At 52.0% G+C, this 18,598-nt stretch overlaps 6 protein-coding genes across 6 annotated transcripts; 2 read left to right on the forward strand and 4 right to left on the reverse strand.

Annotated features, from left to right (window-relative positions):
* Positions 1-849: 849 nt before the first annotated feature.
* Positions 850-3,572, reverse strand: BO86DRAFT_199138 (putative RNA binding protein (Arp)). The gene is made up of 4 exons (XM_025666737.1): positions 3,159-3,572; positions 2,854-2,911; positions 2,013-2,719; positions 850-1,956 (listed from the first exon to the last, which is right to left on the reverse strand). The coding sequence occupies exons 1-4, from the start codon at positions 3,312-3,314 to the stop codon at positions 1,036-1,038; spliced, it is 1,842 nt and encodes a 613-aa protein (XP_025523948.1). The 5' UTR covers positions 3,315-3,572; the 3' UTR covers positions 850-1,035.
* Positions 3,573-4,618: 1,046 nt separating this feature from the next.
* Positions 4,619-5,499, forward strand: BO86DRAFT_199215 (uncharacterized protein). Its single transcript, XM_025666738.1, has one exon. The coding sequence runs from the start codon at positions 4,777-4,779 to the stop codon at positions 5,275-5,277; it is 501 nt and encodes a 166-aa protein (XP_025523949.1). The 5' UTR covers positions 4,619-4,776; the 3' UTR covers positions 5,278-5,499.
* On the forward strand, positions 5,386-6,337 carry BO86DRAFT_450602 (uncharacterized protein; the record flags this gene model as incomplete). The annotated part of the gene is made up of 2 exons (XM_025676806.1): positions 5,386-5,925; positions 5,990-6,337. 2 exons carry the CDS (start codon positions 5,386-5,388, stop codon positions 6,335-6,337), a joined length of 888 nt encoding a protein of 295 aa, XP_025523950.1.
* A 1,057-nt stretch (positions 6,338-7,394) lies between these two features.
* BO86DRAFT_392133 (condensin subunit YCG1) lies at positions 7,395-11,068 on the reverse strand. The gene is made up of 2 exons (XM_025672742.1): positions 8,789-11,068; positions 7,395-8,734 (listed from the first exon to the last, which is right to left on the reverse strand). The coding sequence occupies exons 1-2, from the start codon at positions 10,862-10,864 to the stop codon at positions 7,448-7,450; spliced, it is 3,363 nt and encodes a 1,120-aa protein (XP_025523951.1). The 5' UTR covers positions 10,865-11,068; the 3' UTR covers positions 7,395-7,447.
* An 801-nt stretch (positions 11,069-11,869) lies between these two features.
* BO86DRAFT_321697 (uncharacterized protein) lies at positions 11,870-14,347 on the reverse strand (the record flags this gene model as incomplete). Its single annotated transcript, XM_025668356.1, has 1 exon — positions 11,870-14,347. The coding sequence occupies one exon, from the start codon at positions 14,345-14,347 to the stop codon at positions 11,870-11,872; it is 2,478 nt and encodes an 825-aa protein (XP_025523952.1).
* A 2,057-nt stretch (positions 14,348-16,404) lies between these two features.
* BO86DRAFT_392135 (dTDP-4-dehydrorhamnose reductase family protein) lies at positions 16,405-17,998 on the reverse strand. Its single transcript, XM_025672743.1, has 4 exons — positions 17,550-17,998; positions 17,445-17,464; positions 16,670-17,381; positions 16,405-16,608 (listed from the first exon to the last, which is right to left on the reverse strand). Exons 1-4 carry the CDS (start codon positions 17,759-17,761, stop codon positions 16,578-16,580), a joined length of 975 nt encoding a protein of 324 aa, XP_025523953.1. The 5' UTR covers positions 17,762-17,998; the 3' UTR covers positions 16,405-16,577.
* Between the last annotated feature and the right edge of the window lie 600 nt (positions 17,999-18,598).

Below are 18,598 nucleotides of genomic sequence, written 5' to 3' on the forward strand. Positions count from 1 at the left end.
ATGGAGGTGGACGCGAGTCCCGCCGCTGCCTTCAGAGCTCCCAAGCGCTAGGCGCGCGGCTAGCCGGCCATGACGCTACCTCCGTTTGCCTGAGCCGGCATCAACAACCAACCACCCTGTCTTCGTGACAACAATTTGAATATTTTATGATCTGAAATCATTCCTCCCAAGCTTCTTACGGACTGCATAAGGCTGGCCACAGATAATCGAACAATACAGCAGACTTTTAAATCATCAATATGTAGAGAACAATAAAATGACAAGACAATTATGGACATTCAGAACATTCTGGTCGCACGTCACGACTCCCAATCGACCTTCGCTGGTTGAATGAAGATTTTGCTGGCTCAAAAGGAATACCCCAACCCCAACACCCCCAAGAGAGTCCGTTCCATTGTATCCCAACCCGTGTGATTCAATACCTGTGTTTCTCCAATGAACCCGCTTGTCGAAGAGCGCAGATGAATGCGGAAAACCAATAAGAAAGACAAAATCTAGAATGCAATGCCATGCTCGAGCACAATCCACATCCAGTCGGCCACCACCTCCGGCGAAGCCCACCTCGGAAGGTTTCCCCATAGCAGAAATAAACAATCGCACAAAGTGCCAGCGGATTCATACGTGAATTCCGAAGCGTCGGAAAATCTCTGGGGGGGCAAATATAATGCCTCCCGGCTGATGAAGACGCAGCAAACTCCTGGGAACAGAAGCGTCAACCCTACCAGGACGGGCTTCTATATCCTCAAGCATCGCTTCCAATGGCGCAAATAGTAAGACATACCGAAAAAAAATGTCTGTGATAAGGTCTGCAACGAGACCAGGCGAAACAAAAAGGATCAAACCCGTTGAAACGACGACACGCTACCGGCCTGCTCCTCCCAACCGAATGCACCAGAACTGCAGAATTCCTTATACAAATGCGCATCAACGAATATCAACCGTCACATATACCAACATATTCCAGCCCTCCATATGGACAAAAACGTGAGGAACAACCGTAGAAAAGAAAATGACAAATATATGCCTCCTGGCCGGTTAAGCCGGGGACTTGTTGGCACCAGCCCCGTTGCGACGAGAGTGGCCATCCTCGCCCACAGTCAATCCGCCGAGGCCGGTGGAGAGAAAGGCAAAGGGGTCGCTCGCACCGTCATTGCCGTAGAACGCACCGTTGGAAGCGCTCGTGGAAGTGGTGTGATCCGCACCGGTGAAAGCGGCCTGGGCGGCGGGGTTGGAGAATGAAGCCGCGGAGTGGGAGGTGTTCGAGGAACCGTAGCCGGCATTCATCTGGCCCATGGGGGCGTAGCCACTAGGGGTGCTGCCCAAGCTTGAGGGCAGGGCATAGTTGTTAGGGGGAGCACCAAACTGCTGGCTGAACCCGCCGAAGCCACCGGCCGATCCAGTGAAACCTCCGGGAGCGGGGGTGCTCGTCATGGAGTTGGGACCCATGCCGAAGCCAGTGGGAGGGTCCATGGGGGAGGGGAAAGCCGAGTCAGCGACGACAGCAGCGCCAGACCGCGGGGCACCGCAACGGAGACAGTTGATGTTCTTAGCAAAGTTGTGATAACCACAGCCTTCAGATCCACATTTCCAGTCACCAGCGCGGAACGGAACCACGCCACCGTTGCCGCCCATACCGCGGGAGTGGCCCATGCCGTGACCACCGTGGCCCATGTGAGGAGGCATCATGGAAGGGGGAGCGTAACCGTAACCGTATCCCATCGGATCAGGGGCAGCGGCCATGGCGGGGAAGGAGCAGCGGAAACAGGCGGTGCGGCGCTGGAAGTTGGAGAAGCCGCATGAAGGGCAGGTCCAGTCGCCAGGACGGGGGCGGTTCTTCGAAGGTGGAAAGGGCGTCAAGATTTCAGCAGCACGGTCGAGAACCCGGCTAGAGGAAGGAGAGACCTCAATGGCTTTTTCGTTGAGAGCACGCCCGTTCATGCACAGACTTTCAGCGGCCTTTGGGATGATGGTCAGAAAAGCGATGTGACATGTACTTGGTTTCAATTTCTTACCTCTTCGTGAGACGAGAAAACCGCGAATCCAGTGCCGGTGGGCTTGTGCTGGTCAGGAGTGCGGAGAGTCCAGAACGCGATGGGACGTCCACCGAACTGGGTGAACCAACTCTCCAGCTCCGACTGCGTAGTATCGTGGGGCAGACCGCTCAGGTGAAGCACCTTGCTGCGCTCGGTCAGGAACGCCCGGACATCGGCCCTGGCATCCATAGGGCGAGTCAGGATCTCGGGATGTTCATGGGGAGGCTGAGACTTCCGGATCAGGCCACGAAGCACCCGGGCCAGCGTAATGGCTTCTTCCATGGCTCTCCGCGGCGATGCGGGGGCCAAAGCCTGCAAGTGGAATGGAAGGTTATGCTTGATGGGGGCGGAGGACTGCACGGGTTCGACTTCGAGAGCGGCGCAGATGTTGGAGAGAGAGCTGGGGCCGAAGGGCAGAGACTCGGGGTGGTGAGTCTGCCATCGCTGATACTCGGTGCGAAGGTCGAACGTCCGCGAATGTTGGAGGTATGCGGGGAGCACGACGGCCTTGTCACGGGCCTCGCGAGGCAGCTGAACACGGAGATCCCACGAGTCCAATGTCACGAAGGCGAATTCGAGGTTCTTGCTGATGAGGTGTTCCTGGGCGAAGGCGTCGAAGCGGCTGATGGCGTCGCGGAAAGTACCTGCGGAGCGAACATGCTCCCATGTTAAAGTTGTCAGGCTCGCTGTCGAGAAACGTCAGCCATTGAACCAACGAACCGATGTATCCGAGAGGACAGGGAAAGGGAAGGGGAAGGAATCGAGGCTGACGGGGAGGGGGAATTGGCGGACGAGGCTGAAGTTGATTGGGTAGACTTACTACAGAGAGGCGTGATGGGGGTGTTGACAGGCTTGACGAGCACGCTCTCATGGTGCAACTAGAGGGGACGCCGAGTCAGCAAACACGATGGTTGAATTGGAGGCAAGTTCTCTCCGGGTAACGGCCGGAAGTCCTTTGGGGGTTGGTGGGATTGGGTTGGTTGAGGTTGAGGGGAGATGCAGCAATGCAGCAACGCAGCAATCGAGCAAGGGTGATCAGAAGAGGGGCGCAGCAACGAGAAGGCTGGAATTGGACGAGCAGGACTCGAGCGAGATCAGATAAAATAGAATAAGATTCATGCATACCTCCTCGCAGGTTTTGGTGTCCAACAAGATCCACCCCAACTCAATCACCTCGGCGGAATCCTTAGTGACGTAGACGCCATGTTCATCGCAGGTGGTTGCGACGTGGATAACAATGTAGCGATCCAGCTTAGGAGTGGGAGCTGATACGGCGGCCATCGCTCAAGGTGTTGTTGGATCGGTCACTGCCTCTCACGCCAACGGAGCGGGCAGCAGGGGGTTGGTGGAGGGAGGGGGTGGGTGTGGGAAAGAACCACGGACGGGTCGGAGAAAGGGGGGAGGGAAGGGAAAGGGTAAAAAAAAAAAACGTGTCTCTGCAAGGACCGGCAGGCTACACGATTTTCACGACTCGGGGAGAAATGACCGTCGTGGAAGGGAAGAAAAAGACACGCGGACGGGAAGAGGAGGGAGGGAAAGAGAGAGGGGGGAAGAAGGAGGAGGAGGAGAAGAGGAGAAAGAGTGAGGGAGAGAGAGAGAGAGAGAGAGCAAAAGAGTAAGAGTGAGAGAGCGATTGAGGAAGGAGGAGAGAGAGAAGGAAAAAGAAAGTCCCCAGGCCCGGATGTTGTTTTTGGTGGAGCGTCGAGATTAAAAGAAAACCTACGGATACTCACTCCTCCCTCCGTCTCTGGTCGCCAATTCCTCCCTAATAATTTTTCACCACCACAACGAGGTCAAGTCAGGAATTGTTGCTATCAATTGAAGTTGAAAGGAAATAGTCAAATATAAGAAATTTAATTTCTGTCAATCCCATGCTACTACGGAGTACTCTGAAGTTCCTCACACACCTTCCGACCACGCGCGTTTCCCACCAAACTCCCATACAAAGCACATATGCCAACAATGTCACTAAATCAACAAAACTGCTTATTTTTTGTAGAGGAAATGTATAAAATGAATGATAATAGCTCATCCTTGATTTACTATATATAATCCTATATAAAAAATAAAAAGGAAGATCTAGATTTTACTTTATTTGGTTTAAAACTGTAAGTAAGTTGAAAGCCTAAGATTGGAGAGGCCTTGCTGCCTCGCGTGCTCAGGGAGCCCACGGAGGCTTCGGGAGGCCTTGCTGCCTTATCTGTATGGAAAAAGGCTTGTTCTGCTTGCTCACTGGGAACGCGTTGTGATAATAACATTTTTATAGGGACAAGAACTTCAGAACGGCCGCAAGCCGCCGGCAGGCAGACTTCTCAAGGCAGCTTAGCAGTTATATTTGTAGGCCTTAGGCAGTAGAATTCCAAAATTAGTTTTGTCAGTGTATGCTTTATAGTACCATACATTAGAACTTGATATATATATGTATAAATAGAAGCCGAACGCAGCTGTTAGTAAAAGTTTAAATAAATAAAAGCTAGATCGTTTTTTAAATATATGTATATTTTTATAGTTATACCATTTCATACTATATATCTTGAAAAAAAACAAAATATATTACTCTAGGTTTTATACCTCTTCATCACCTACTATCTTGCCAGATATAGCATCCCTCACCTTATGGTGCCAGGCTTATGTATACAATCATTCAGTTGCCCTTGCTATCAGATAACTTATAGATGGTTGACTAAAACTGTGGGTGGTAGCAGCACAATCGAGTGATTGAAATGATTTGTGCTTTGTATTGATGCGACTTCTTTGTTCTCATCTAGAATGCGGCCAATCATACTTCTGTCACAATCATCTGTTTATCTTCGTACTTTCTTTAAAGGCCCTCCAGACTGCTGTTCTCCTTACAACTCACAACTTCTTCCTTGATTACTCTATCTTACATATTCCCGCTACAACACCATTGTTCTTTCTTACCAGTTGCAACCTCTTCTTTAGCTGCTCTATCTACATATATTCCCTTTATGTCATCCTTCAAGCAGCAGCATCAACAACAAAAGCACCACTCTTTCCATCCTCCTCCATTATTTTGGAGGAACTCCCTAAGCTGTGGTTAACCAAGAGCGCGTTAAGAGAAGCCAACCGACGAAATAGATCCTTATCCTTATACCAAGGCTCCGCTTCTATCCCTCATACCTTTGCTCCTTTTTTTTTGCGCAACTGTTCTACTGCTCGCGTAAACAAGTCAAAAGATTTTCCCGCTGTAGAGGACCGGATCTATCAGATAGTAGAGATGTGAGTTTGTCTGCCTATTCTTCTCCCGATAACGATCTGTGAAGCAGTGCAGTTATATACTCATCAGCCTTGCTTATAGTATCCCGAACCAGCCCACTTTGATCAGTACTCTATGGCTCCTGATGATTCCATCCCGACGCGCACACGCATCAAGGGAAGCACGGCGTACGACCGCCACTTCGAGGGACATCTCAACGACCATGGTATCTTCATGCCATCTGGTACATATCCAGACGGTACGAAGCCATCGAAGCCGGCCAAAATTGCAGAAATCCAAAGAAGACTACGGAACTCTCGACCTTCAATGGTAATATTAGAAAGCTCCTTAGAGAGAGAATACGAAGACTTTACTACAGTCAACGACAAGACTTCTGGTGCGCAGCGGGTTGTCAAGAGAATTCTTCCTTTCCTTCAAGGCTCGCAGCAAGACTCCTTCGAAGATGGCGGCAATCACCCATTCACAAATCTGGCTCCTCTAACAGATGGCACCCTAGCTAATGCTGCGCCTGAGTTTTACCATGGCGCGCCCCCGAACCAGCTGAACAACAACATCCGGGAAGACCTGAGTAACAAGATTGTTCCCACGCGTCGGACCAACCGTCCAGCAGCACCAAACTTCTTCCTCGAGACAGGTCATGATGGAAGCTACGCCGTGCTTGAAACGCCAGGCCTGTTATGCCGCTGCTCTGGGGGCACGAGCTATGCATGCTCTGCAGCAATATGGGCATGACAGGAGCAGCAATAAGCCGGACTATTATAATAATAACGCCTATACTATGGCAGCTACTTTTAACAATGAATTGCTAGGGCTGTACATAACTCACCTTACAATACCTACAGACAATAATGATCCAGATCCCAATTATGTGATGACCCAGGCTGGGCAATGGGCATTGCATAGTGACCCAGATACTTATCAGCAGGGTATAACGGCCTATCGAAATGCCCAAGACCTGGCCAGGGAATTCAGGGACGACTTTATCAGGCAGGCAAATGAACAATATGCAGCTGGTCAAGATAATGCCGGTAGTTCTGATGGATCTGAGGAACCTAATTATATCTAGTTTATAGATACGAATCGACGGGGTGGGTGTAGCCGTTGAAGGGTGAGCGGATCACCTGACCAACCGGCCCACCCTCCTAAAGCAGCAACAGGCAGGAAGGAGGCGCTGAGTGTAAATTGTTGGCCGGTAGATCTACCAAAGGTACTACCTAGAGCTCTTGATGTCAATGATGGATGCAATTGGAATTCATTGCTATGAACACCCTACCAATGGCGATCATTCTGCCCATGCAGACCGACCGAATGTCAGCAAAAAAATGTTGAATTGCCAAAGCAAGAAGATTGAGTTACGGAAGACATCGTACTTCTGTCCCACGGGGACTTTCCACGGACGCGGGTAAACCTGACTGAACTGTCGCCTTACTGCCTGCTTATCCGAGAGAGACCGCCAAAGAAGCAGAAGACAGTCGACATCAGCCAATTGACAAGCGACCCCCGGATCCACCGCCCGCCGGTCTGGCTTCCAGCCGGAGGTTCCAGTTCCGAATCATGAATGCATCTTCAATTAGTCCAATATTATTGTCTCGCTTGTCCATGGGCAAGAGTCGAAATCATTGACTCGTGGTTTTTGCTGGATCAACATTGAGGGAGCCATGGGTGACAGCTTCACTCCTCAAGCTGCATCAACTGAATGTCAGCAACCGTGGTGAGACGCGTTGTCTTGCTCTCCTCCACCTGCAGCCAAGAGTCGCGTCGCGCCATTATTTGACCATGGCAGTCTGAACTGCCACTGCCACTAGCAGGGGGGGGGAGACTGTACGATGAATGGATGGGTCACCAACTCACTAGACTGTCCCACCGGACCACCTCCTCCTTGAGCCCTCAGGATCACTGCTCCTCCCAGCATATCCGGGATAAGACTATCCGCGTCACCCTCAAGTCAAAAAACTCATATACACAAGTAGAGAAACCAAAAGGTCACCAGAAATATTTCCACTGTGCAAACATTACATCATTTACACTCGTCACCGAAAAATAAAAAGAAAAGACAATAAAAACTAGGTACAAATGATAAATCCCATCATGCTGATACACCAGCCAAGGAACCCCCCCCCCCTCCCGCCGACGTAAATCCGAAAACGCCAATCCAACCAGACCAGAAATCAACAAATCACTCGTCGCGAGTTTCCGCCTTGATCACCGTCGTGTGACTGTCCTCGTTCTCGTCTTCCTCCTCAATGATGCTCGGCTCAACCGAGAATCCGCGACGCATCGCCCCCGGCTCGATGGAGGGCCGCACGCTGCCGGACCGCACGCTCATCGATCGCACGCTCATGACATCGCTGTCGCCTTCGTCGCCTTCTCGCATCCGCACACTGGCAGGACGACCATTGGCGGCCGCTAACAGCTTGAGGATCGAGTTCTTCACCTTGACCAGGGCATTGCGGCTGGCGGCTTCGGCAGCCAGCCCCTCTTCGATCGTCTCGTCTAGCAGCTCCTTGACCTCCTGAGCGAGAGCGGCGTTCTCGGGGGAGACCTCCGGCTGTGTGCTGCGCACACTGGAACGCAATGGGTCCTCGCCTTCGGGAGCACGAGATCCAGCGCGGGAGGGAACCACAGGTGCCGTAATGTAGAGTTTGCTGAGAAGGGAGAAGAGAAGCTTCTTCTCTTCTTTCGAGCAGCGATTGGTGCCTGTGCTAATCCCTAGCACCCGCTCGAGGATATCCTTCACCAGCTCCAGATGAACGAAGCCACATGCTGTCGAGCTAGTTGGTTGGCCCGCAAGGACCTTCTCTCCGCCCAAACCAATGACTCTCCGCTCATCGGTCCATTCCGCCAACATGCCCAGCACACCGCTCATGAGGGCCTTCAGCTCTCTTTGTCCGACTGTCTCGTCGATATCACCATCACTGTCTTCCTCAGCTTCCAGCGAGTAGTATTCTTCGGCGGCGTTTAACGTCGCCCGGACGACTGGCACGGCCACTCTGCGCATGTATTGTGCGTTTTCCAGTCGAGAATGACAGTAGACGGGGAAGAAATAGGCGAGGGCCTGTCGAAGCGCAGGGTTATCACGTGTGCGAGGGTGGAAGAAGGAAACAACAAGTGAATGCAGAAGCGTCTCGATAGCAGCCTGGTTGTACTCCTGAATGGCTGGTGGCACATTAGCTCCGCCAGGGTTGAAAGCGCTTGTAAGTAGTAATTTGGAAAGGGCAGTGGCGGCGGCCGTCTGCACGCTGTTCGGGGAGCTGGACTTCAATGCCCTGGCAAAGACTTTCAGCAACGGCTTTTGGAAGACCGGTGGTGTTACCGTCTCTCCATCGGATTGAGTCACGGGGGTGAGCAAGGTGGGATGCGTAGCCAGCATGTCGCAAAGAATGTGGATGGCAGTGACCTGCAGAAGTTCGTGCCCTTTGCTGTAGCAGTGGATAAACAGAGTCATGTTTTCTTCCGCCAGGGTCTGCATGCACTAATTAGCTAGGGTTCTCGCAGGTATGCAGATGAAAAAACTTACCTTGTCCAGCAAGCAACAAAGTCCCAGGCACTCAAGACCCCTCTCACGAATCGGAGCCTCGTGACTCCGCACGGCAGGGACAACCAGGTTATTCAACATGGTTACTAAGTTCATATTGGCCTGAAGATTGCCTTCGACATTCTGCAGCATGCAGAGGGCAATATGAAGACACTTCATATTCACCACAATCTCTCGAAGAACCTTCGCCTTAGCCTCCTCTTTGTTGAAAGGCTTCTCATCTTCGGTTTGGGGTGTCTCCGATCGGGCGCGAGACGAACTGGCATCGCTGATCTCCGACTTAGCAGAAACGAAGCTGTCCTCCGTAGTGATTGTGTCGTGCACCTCGGCAATAGCTTCAAGAACAACACTGCAGAATTCGTTCTCCGCAGCAGCATTCGGTCCACAAACAAACCGCAATGTTTCGACAGTAAGTTTTGTGCACTCCTCAGGTAAGTCCGACACGGCCAAAGACTCGCGCAAGAGAGAGTACATCTTGCGACGGCCAACTTCATCACTGTAATCGAGAGTCATAGCAATATGCAGCAGCTGCTCCACGATAAATTCGTTCTCAACGGCGTCGTCCTCGTTGGCATCGCCGGCCTCTTTGACGGACTTCTTCTTCTGCAGAAGGCTAGTCATGTATTTGTGTAGATAGAATGCCAGCGCCGTAACTTCGGGTATCTTCTCATCGGCGAGTTTGTCATACCTGCCCTCGTTCTCGACGCGGCAGAAGTCGTTGAATGAGCGGATGAGAAAGGCAGATTCTGCCGTCAGAGATTCCCAGAAGGGCTCGTCGAAGACCACGGCTTCTCGGTAATCGGGGCGGCCCTCCCAGAAGCCACGCATAGCTTCATGAGCAATCCCCGACTCCACACCGGAGTTGACCACATCGATTCTCTCCAACAGCTCGAGAAGCGCCGAGGTGTCGGGAGGAGAACGCTGGCCCACGGGTCCAGCTTCGGGATCCTTGTTGGTACCAGCACAGTCCTCGATCCAGCGATCGTAGAACAGCTTGCCCGTCGCTTTTCTGACACTCTCATCACGATCGCGCAGGCCCCAGCGCAGCAACTTTTCTCGCATTGACAGCGACAAGTGTCGGAAATCGCCGAGGCTAGGGAGTAGACGCGCATACACTGCTCGTCTGGTCGGTGCATCGAGATCGCGGGCTCGTTCGAGGAGATACTTGAGGGTGGCCGGGACCAGCGGTAGGTTGATGAGTAGCGTCTTCCGCACGTCGGCACTGGTATCATTCTGCATAATGTCGACCAATTTCTCCAGGATTGCACGGGAGCTCTCATCATTATCATCGTCGTCATCGTCATTGCCGGCGAGTCGGCCCAGTCCCATCACCGCCTGCACTCTGACAGCGGGTTCCTTGTCGCGGATGCGCTTCAGAAGGCCGTGGCGGATAGCGTGATACTGGTCATCATCTATCGTCTCGAGCGAGTTGACGATATGCGCGACGATCTGGGTCGCGCGAAACCGAACGGTCTTATCCTTCGCGACCAACAGGGGTATAATGAGGTTGACCAAGGTCGTGGTCAAGCGGGCAGTCGGGGTCTCTGTTACATTTTCGAGGTCGTCGTCGTTCTCGTTCGACGCAAACAACTCGGCGTCTTTCTCGGAGGCTTGGTGCAGGAATGTGCCCAAAAACCGTAGGATCCGGTCGCCTACCGGCTCTGATTTCTTGACAGGCAGAATGCGCAGCACGCAGCGGCCGACTTCTATGTTGAACTCTTTCTCGGGGATTGTTTCCTCGGACGGCAGCACCAGCTCCGAACGACTCTGTTCCCGCTTTCCATCCTTCTTTGAGCTTTTTTGCGTGATGCCGCAGCAGAACTCCTGGAGCTTGCGAAGGCGCACCACAAGTTTTCGGTGTCCAGTGGTCGAACGTTGGGCGTCGGCGAAGATGGCACAGATATCTCGTCGCAGGGTGGGGACTGCCTCGGGCAAGGCGGGCTCATCGGGAATAGCGAATGAAGGCGTCACCGACGCTGCGCGCCCGGAAGCGGATGGTTGCGCGGAGTTCTTGCGCGTCGAGGCAGAAGCTGAACGGGCGGGAACTCTGCTAGGCATGGTGGTTGGGTGGGTGGGGGAGGGAGGGGTAAGCCTGGCAAGACCTTATTGAGAAGTTTTCGGTCGGTTATGATAGGAAATCGATCAATGTCGCAAATTCATTCTAGGTCGGTGGCATGGAGATTGATCAGACACGGTGTGGTCGTTTCCAGAACCGTTTCGGCGTGTTTGGCGGCGGTGTTTCTGAAGAGCCAGACTTGATAATCCTCTGGTGCCAGCGATGGTTATTCCAGTTGCGGAGGTTCAGTCACGGGGACGGAGGCGTTCCAGTTGGATAAACAAACAGCCCAAACAGGCAATTTCCGATAAGGGCTAGGGCTTCACGTGCACTGCTATTGTTCTCGACCCTGTGTCACTTCTATATTGTATCTCAAGTGAAGATACAACTTTGATTATCAGCTCGTATCAATGCTATCCTCAAAATGATAGTTGTGGTGTGTTCAAGGTCGATTTGGTCTCTTTCTTGCTTCATTTCTGTCTGTGGCACCGCAAGTATATAATCACCTGTGCGTTCATCACGTAGAAAGATGGCATAAGACGATACAATAGTAATTAAGTTGCCCAATTTTCAAGGCGGATAATCTAGTCATCAAGGGTTTGTCATTCATAGAAAGTTGACCGTAGGCAAGTCTAAAAGTTGGCATCGATCATGGGAAATCAATCTGGAAGCATGTCAAGCTAAGAACAAACTTGATTGTTTCAAATTCAGTACATCGCATGGTAGATGGATATAGATGTAAGGACCTGCACTGATCACCAGACCAGCATTGTCAAATAAAGATCAAATATAACTAGAAGTACAACCCATGCCACGAATTCGGACTATAATCCAGAAGGTATATTGTAAACGAGGCAATAAAGAGGCAGATTCAAGCCATGCCGTTCTAGATCGCTGTGATTACACAAAATCCCAGCCGAAAGGGTATTAACGCCGTTGCTAAGTGATTCCCAAGTGCCGTTAAAATCGTAATTTGGGTGGTAGTGGGATAGTGGGATGTGTTGCCGTTACAAGCCCCGAAGCAAGCTTCCCTCGGCGAAAGGATTTTCGGGGGACATATCCAGCATCGGTTTGGTGGCATTGCGATCTCCAGTTGCCACGCCATGGCCCACGGGAGGGCCTGGTGCGGGCGCCGGTTGAGCGCGAGCCAGTAGGCTATGGGGTATGAAGGGGCCGTCACGGCCGGAAACGAGATCCACTGGGGAGATCGGGGTGGTAGGAGCGGTGTGGTGGTAACGTTGTTGACCATTGATACTCCGCGCGGTGTTTGACCGTTTCCGAGTTCTGGGTTCAACGGCGGACATCGGTTCAGCGGGCACTGGGGGCCGGCGCCAGGTAGTAGCCGACGGTATCTGAATGCCTCCTGGGACTTCAGGGCCGGTCGCTGCGTCGATCAAGGGGACGCCCGGGTCAACAGTAACCCCCCTTCCCTTGCGGATATGCTGTGGGGGTTCGCTATACACCGGTGTCAAATCCACCAGAGGCTTTGCCTTGACGGACTGGGACCGTTTCACAGCGCTGAAGTCTGGCGCGTGAGTCGACGTCATGGTGTTGGACCGGCTGTTTGGACCGGTATTGACACGGCGAGTGCCCATAGTGCCCACGAGGCCCTGACGGAGGCGGTCCTCATTGTCACGCTTTTCTTGCTCTTCACGCTCTTTCATGGCCCGTTGGCGCATGGTGTAGGTCCGCCCTAAGAGACCACTGGCTGAGAAAGTAGCTTCATCAGAAGACTCTGCGGCAAGATCAGCTTCCCCAGTCAAGAGTTTGGGGAATGATGTCGGAGGAGGTCCACGCTCGCGGATGCTTTTCTTATGGGAGAACAATTCCTTGGCCTTTGTAGGCTGCGTGCGCTCTGCCAGAGGCATTGCAGGCGCCTTGACCTCATTGCTAGCCTCTTCAAAAGGGTTCAATAAAGGCTTCTGAAACCGCTTCCCAGCTGCTAGCGATTCATCAGAGGATGTGGCATTGTCCGTCTCCGAAGGCTTGCCTGCTCCTAGCATGGTGACCAGGTACCAGCTGCGCCAGGTCTGGACCGCCTTCTGCCAGTTGTCGGCCATGTCTCTGTCGTTAGTGGAGAAGTAGTGGACGAAGTTCTCGGTCGTTAGAAACATTGTGGATTTTTGCTGGCTCTTGATGGCTTGACAAAACTTCTTCGGTGGTTTGACATTGTTTGCCAAAGAGCTCGCTGTTGGCGAATATATATCGAAGTCGGAGAGGTGGCACACGTTGGTTTGCTCCTGGCCTTCCTTCTTGGATATGGTAATTTGTCCATCTGACCGTAGAGTAACATATCGCTTGTCCCATTTGCGGGGCCGTTGAGAGTAATACAAGTAGAACGTCGTCTCCGCCGGCTGGCCAAGTGACACGCTCTGGGCGTCGAGCAGAGCAAGGGCATCGAGACTGGCTGCAGGAACAATGATCAATGAGTTCTGCTCATCGTGGGCCCAAGAGTTCATCACATCTCGTACGCATTCGTATCGTCGCAACGGCCGCTCTAGTCCCAAATCGGCGAAAGATTCCATCAGAATGAATTTCCCAGGATCCTCCCCATTGGCCATGTAATTCATGCCAGTAGCGAGGATATCTTGCGCGGATGTTGAGGGATTGACGCAGACTTTCATTGATGTTTTTCTATACTGGACCAAAACGCGACGCTCCCGTGCATTCACGGCGGATACAGGAGCATCTGGGAATTGGGCGACAGGACTAGCTTCGGTCGGACTACTCGCGGAGGAAACGCCCTTGGAACTTTTGACCTGAGTAGCCTTTGCTGTCGGAATGTTGAGGGACCGTCGCTTGGGTTCACGGCTTGTACGGCGACTCGCGGCCTTTCCTCCGTTTGCGCGTTTTTCACGCACCTCCTTGGCCGGCTTGTCGCGTGTGGGTGTCTCAAAGGGGTTGGAAGTCGGTGCATCCTCACCCCCAGTCAGACGGTCCATTGCATTCTGTCGATGTCTGTCGCGTTCAGAATCTTCGTCTTCGGTGTCATCGGGGACCCGTTTTTCTCGGGTGGCCAGTCTTAGAGCTAACTTTTGTCGAATACGAGCCATCTCTGTTTCCTCAGGTCGATCCTGCGGAGGTTGCGAGACTGAGGTGTCATTGCTTGCTACTTGTGATTTATAGGCAGGTGCAGAAGTGGGCAAAGGAGGCTGTGATATAGCCTCCGAGGGCTGCTGCGTAGGCGGCGGGACTCTGCGACGATACCGCGACATGCTTCTTTGAATAGCAGTGCTGCTATTATTGTTTGCGGCGGCGGCATCGGCGCTGGCGGCATGGTCATGCGACACCGAGGCCGGAAGTGCAGCGATTGGCGGGTGAGCAAGTGGAGGTGGCGGGGGGTTGAATTTGGACGTTCCAGTTGGCGGTGGTTGTAATGCTGGTGGCTGTTTGGTCGCCGCCTTTCGTACACTTCGGTATCGGGAAAATTTCATGGGTGCTGCATGCTGGCCAGCAGACATCATGTCGGGTGTCTCCATGGCCATGGCTGGGAAAGAGCCCCACTGCGATTATAGGCAGAGAAAATGGAAAGAGCCAAAAGTCGTGGAAGTAGTTGATCGAAGTGTGGGGAAAAGGGAAAGAAAATCCGCTCTGCGCTGCTGATCTATGAAGTGTAGATATACTGGTAGTAGTATCTCAATTGCTGCCCAGGCACATGCTCTTTGGCGTCACACGGTCACAGAGAAATCGCAGAGCGTAAGACCCTCAATTGCGTCAAGTAGCCGATGGCGCGCGTTTGGAAACAGGTTTTAGATTGCGATGGATCTTTTAGCTCTCTTTTCTTTTCCCTGTAAGGCCGAACAAAAGTCACTTGGCTGCTTTAGCTCCAACTGCCGCAATAACGATGATATCAGGCAGCCTGCGGGTTGTTGATGGCAGCTGGGTCAGTCGCTAAGGTTCCGGAAGTGATCAAGTTGCAGCAACGTGTTGACAGCAGTCACTGAGAAAAGAGGACAGGACTTCACAAGGGAGGCAGGAAGGTCTACTGGTCGATCCAGTCGACACAAGGGAGAAGGATTTGGGTCAAATAATGAGTGTTCGCGTGTCTCCACCCCCTAAACGTTGCAGACATGTTTCACAGGGATACAATCACGGCTTCACTTGGAAACTTCCCCGTACAATGAGGGGGTAAAGAGGGGGGGGGGAGTGAAGAGCTAAGGAGAATTCTGTTTCTTCCCAGAGAAAAAAATAGAACGCAGAAAGGGGGGGCGGGGAGAAGGAGGGGAGGGAGTTTCAAGAAGGAGGATGTGATGAATGTAGGCGGGCAGGCAGGAAGGAAAAAGGAAGGAAGGGAAGAAAAGAGAAGAGTAGAGGAGAGAAGCTGGTGAGTGTAACTGAGGGACCACGATGCTAGATTCCGTCAAGAACGCATTGTCCAGGCCCTTTTTGTGGAGAGCAGCGCAAAACGACCTCGCAACGAAAGGACCTAATTTCCACCGCGGGACGGAGTCAAGAAAGACAACTTAGTGGAGGGACTGGAAGAAGAAGCAGTGCCAGACCCAGACGGACGGACAGAAAGAAATGGGCCGCATTCAGACAAACCCGTTTCTATCCCATTGCACTGTACTCTCTTTTTCTTTCCTTTTTTTTTTTTTTTTTTTTGCTTATTTCCCCTCCTGTAAACGTCTGTAGGTGGTGCTCTATTTTGCTTTTCTTTTCTTTTCTTTTCCTGACCACCACCTGCTCGACGTAAGGGGGGGAAGGGTTTGGTGGAACTTTGAAGTAGCCAAGACGAAAGGGAAGAAGTCTCCAAAGGGACGGGAAGGGATTGGAATTTCCGATGAATAAGAATTCTACTATAGGTCAGGATAAAGATCCTATTGGGCTGGCAGGTGATCCTGAACTCGAGATCTTAAATTAATTAAAATGTTCGTGTGATCTCAAGAGCCCAAGAGCATCCTCCATCACGGCTGGGGAAAGACAGTCAAATTGAGACCCAGAAAATTAAGATAAAAAAATTGATAAACTACCGGTAAGATTAAAAAAAAAAGTCTAGACTAAAATAGATAGCGGCTGTTTTCGGTCAGGCTAGGCTTGGCCCCAGCATTGCCCGCAATTGCCCCAGATTGTGAGGGAAAGTCCTGTGGATTGAAGCGATGGGAATCGCCCCTGCTCAGGGTTCTTCTCGAATGATGGAGGAGAGGATCTGCCTTTGACATGGGATCTCCGTCCACTATAAATACGATTATGCTTTGTGTCCTGTGTCCACACTGGGATTGACTCTATAGTTCTGGATTGTTTGTCTATCATCTAAACGATCCAAGTCATGGGCTAGTACGGACGGAGTAGATCTGAGTGGATCACTGCCATGCCATGGCCTCAGCCACCACCACTGACTACTTCCCGGCCCGGGTCTGACCCCCGGTAAATGCGCTATTTCTGAGCCACCCCCAAACTGTCAAATTCAACCCAGCTCGTCTTGCTCCTGATTGCCGGACAGCACACTAAAACACAAGTACAAGTACAAGTACAAGTACAAGAACAAGTACAAACACAAACGCAAACATTAACAAACATTTATTGTATCATCATAATACATAATACGTAATATTGCATGCTATTAGCGAGCTATTTCTCCATTAGTCGGTGATTAACCAATAATCCATGGACATCGCGGTCGTTTGGGATGCAACCTCAAAAGGACTTTTACCACCGCCAACGGCAGCATCTCTCTATCTCAGTTTTCATTTTTATTCCTTGGTGTGGGACCGCCAATCATTTCTTGTACGCTCCTAGATACTTTCGCCTGTAAATTCAAAGTGTTAGATGCTGCCACATACACACAAACATGCCAGGCGTCTACTTACCACCATGCCACAAAGTCCACAGTCCGAACTTCAATCCCCAGATCCTTCAGCACCTTAGTGGACAGATGCACGTCGTAGGGACGCTGCACGGCCGAGTTGGGGTCATTCCCCTCCTTGTTCCTGATCATCCCTACCAGGGACAGTCCGAGCACATCCGCTAGCTTTTCACAGATTTCGTACTTGGTCATCCGGTCCTCGGACGAGAACTGCAAGATCTTGGGCAGCTCTTGAATGCGACGACGCTCCTTAATATACTTGATTACAATGTCACGGCACACCCGAGCGACGTCCTCCGTATTGGTCGGGTACCGCTGTGCCCAGTCGTCCATCTTGATCCCCGCAGTCTCGTCTTGCGCCTTGTACACCGCATCAACCAAAGTGTTGACGGCGCTCTCTGAGTTGTCCTTGGCCACTCCGTACAGTACGGGCACGCGAAGGATCAGCCCGAGACCAGTCTCCTTCGTGGCCTCCAGTACTGCCAGCTCACCATCCCGCTTCAACCGGCCATACATGTTGGGCGGATTGGTCTCCGCATCGGCCTCATACGGGGCTTCCCCCTCAATGCCGGGGAAGACGTAGTCGGTCGAGATGTAGATGAGCAGGATACTACGGCGCGACGTTTCCTCTGCGAGAACGCGGGTGGCGTCAACGTTGACTCGGCGCGCTTGCTCAGGGTTCTTGTCGCACAAGTCGGGAGACCGGTTGGCGGCACCTGCAGAGGTCAGAATCCAAGGAGGGACAAATTAGTTGCTTTTGCAAGCCTGGCATCACGTACAGTGGACGACGATCTGAGGCCTGCAGCAGATCAGTATCAGCATTGAATCTCACCAGAGAGATTGTGGTGCACAAATTGTAGCTTCAACCAGGCAGAAAGACTTACTTCGCTTCGTCAAGGAGAGCTCTGATCGCATCGGGGTTTTCCAAGTCGGCCTTCTGTATCGTGGGTGGGATGGCTCGTGAGTAGCCTTGGCCGACGACGAGGCATCCGGAGTGCTTGAAAGTATTGAAGACCTGGCGGCCCAAAAGGCCAGTGGCGCCGGTAACGAGAACACAGGTAGACATATTTGCAATGGGGTTGTCAGAAGAGGACATGATGGAAGAAGAATCGAGCTTTGAGACGCTGGGACGATGAGGAGGAGATTCTGGTCGGCTGCGGGGCACCTGTAATGACGTAACAAGAACCGCGTGGTGGTTTCGCTCGAAAAGACACACCGAAGCCAGACGAGGTCGGGTCTGGATCGAGGGATCGCTGGATCGCTGCTTCGATGAGGGTCGAGGAAGGTCGATGGGCGGTGGATTCCTGGAGAGCTGTCCTCCGCGATGAATGTGATGTGATCAGGTACCCAGTATTTACTATTATTGTTACTGTATCGCTTATTGATCGAGGATGACGAGGGACATGACACCAATGTCCAGTGACGAACGGGCTTGGCGACGCTTGTCGCTCTTTTCCCTCAACAGGCATCGCTGCAGAAGGACCGTTTGGCTTCCAGCCATGATGCTTGTCGCTTGCTGTTGCCCCTCGCCCCTGGTAGGTGCGATCAGATCCTGATTGAGGACCGGTCAATCCATGCAGTGGAGAGTTGAGTTGGAGGAGAAAAACTATGTGAAGACGAAGGTTACAGTCCTGGCAAGAAAACGAGAGTTCACATTGTTGAATAATGAATGTTGAATATTGACTGGCTTGAGCTCGGGGTGGCTTCTGCTTGGAGAATGACCGCGTGGTTCTATCGTTGACATTTGTTGGGCATATACTGCATATACTTTGTTGAATTAACTTATAGAGTACTTAGTTTAAGCTACTAACCCATGCTTAACTCTATCGACCACCCAACTTGAGGCAAGTGATTACTATTCAGGTTCCCGCGGACCGGACCTTTGTGCTGCCTGAGGCCACAACATCCGTCGGGACGGAAAGACAGTTCGGCG

This window comes from Aspergillus japonicus (genome assembly GCF_003184785.1).
Source record: "Aspergillus japonicus CBS 114.51 unplaced genomic scaffold BO86scaffold_63, whole genome shotgun sequence".
Lineage (NCBI taxonomy): Eukaryota > Fungi > Ascomycota > Eurotiomycetes > Eurotiales > Aspergillaceae > Aspergillus > Aspergillus japonicus.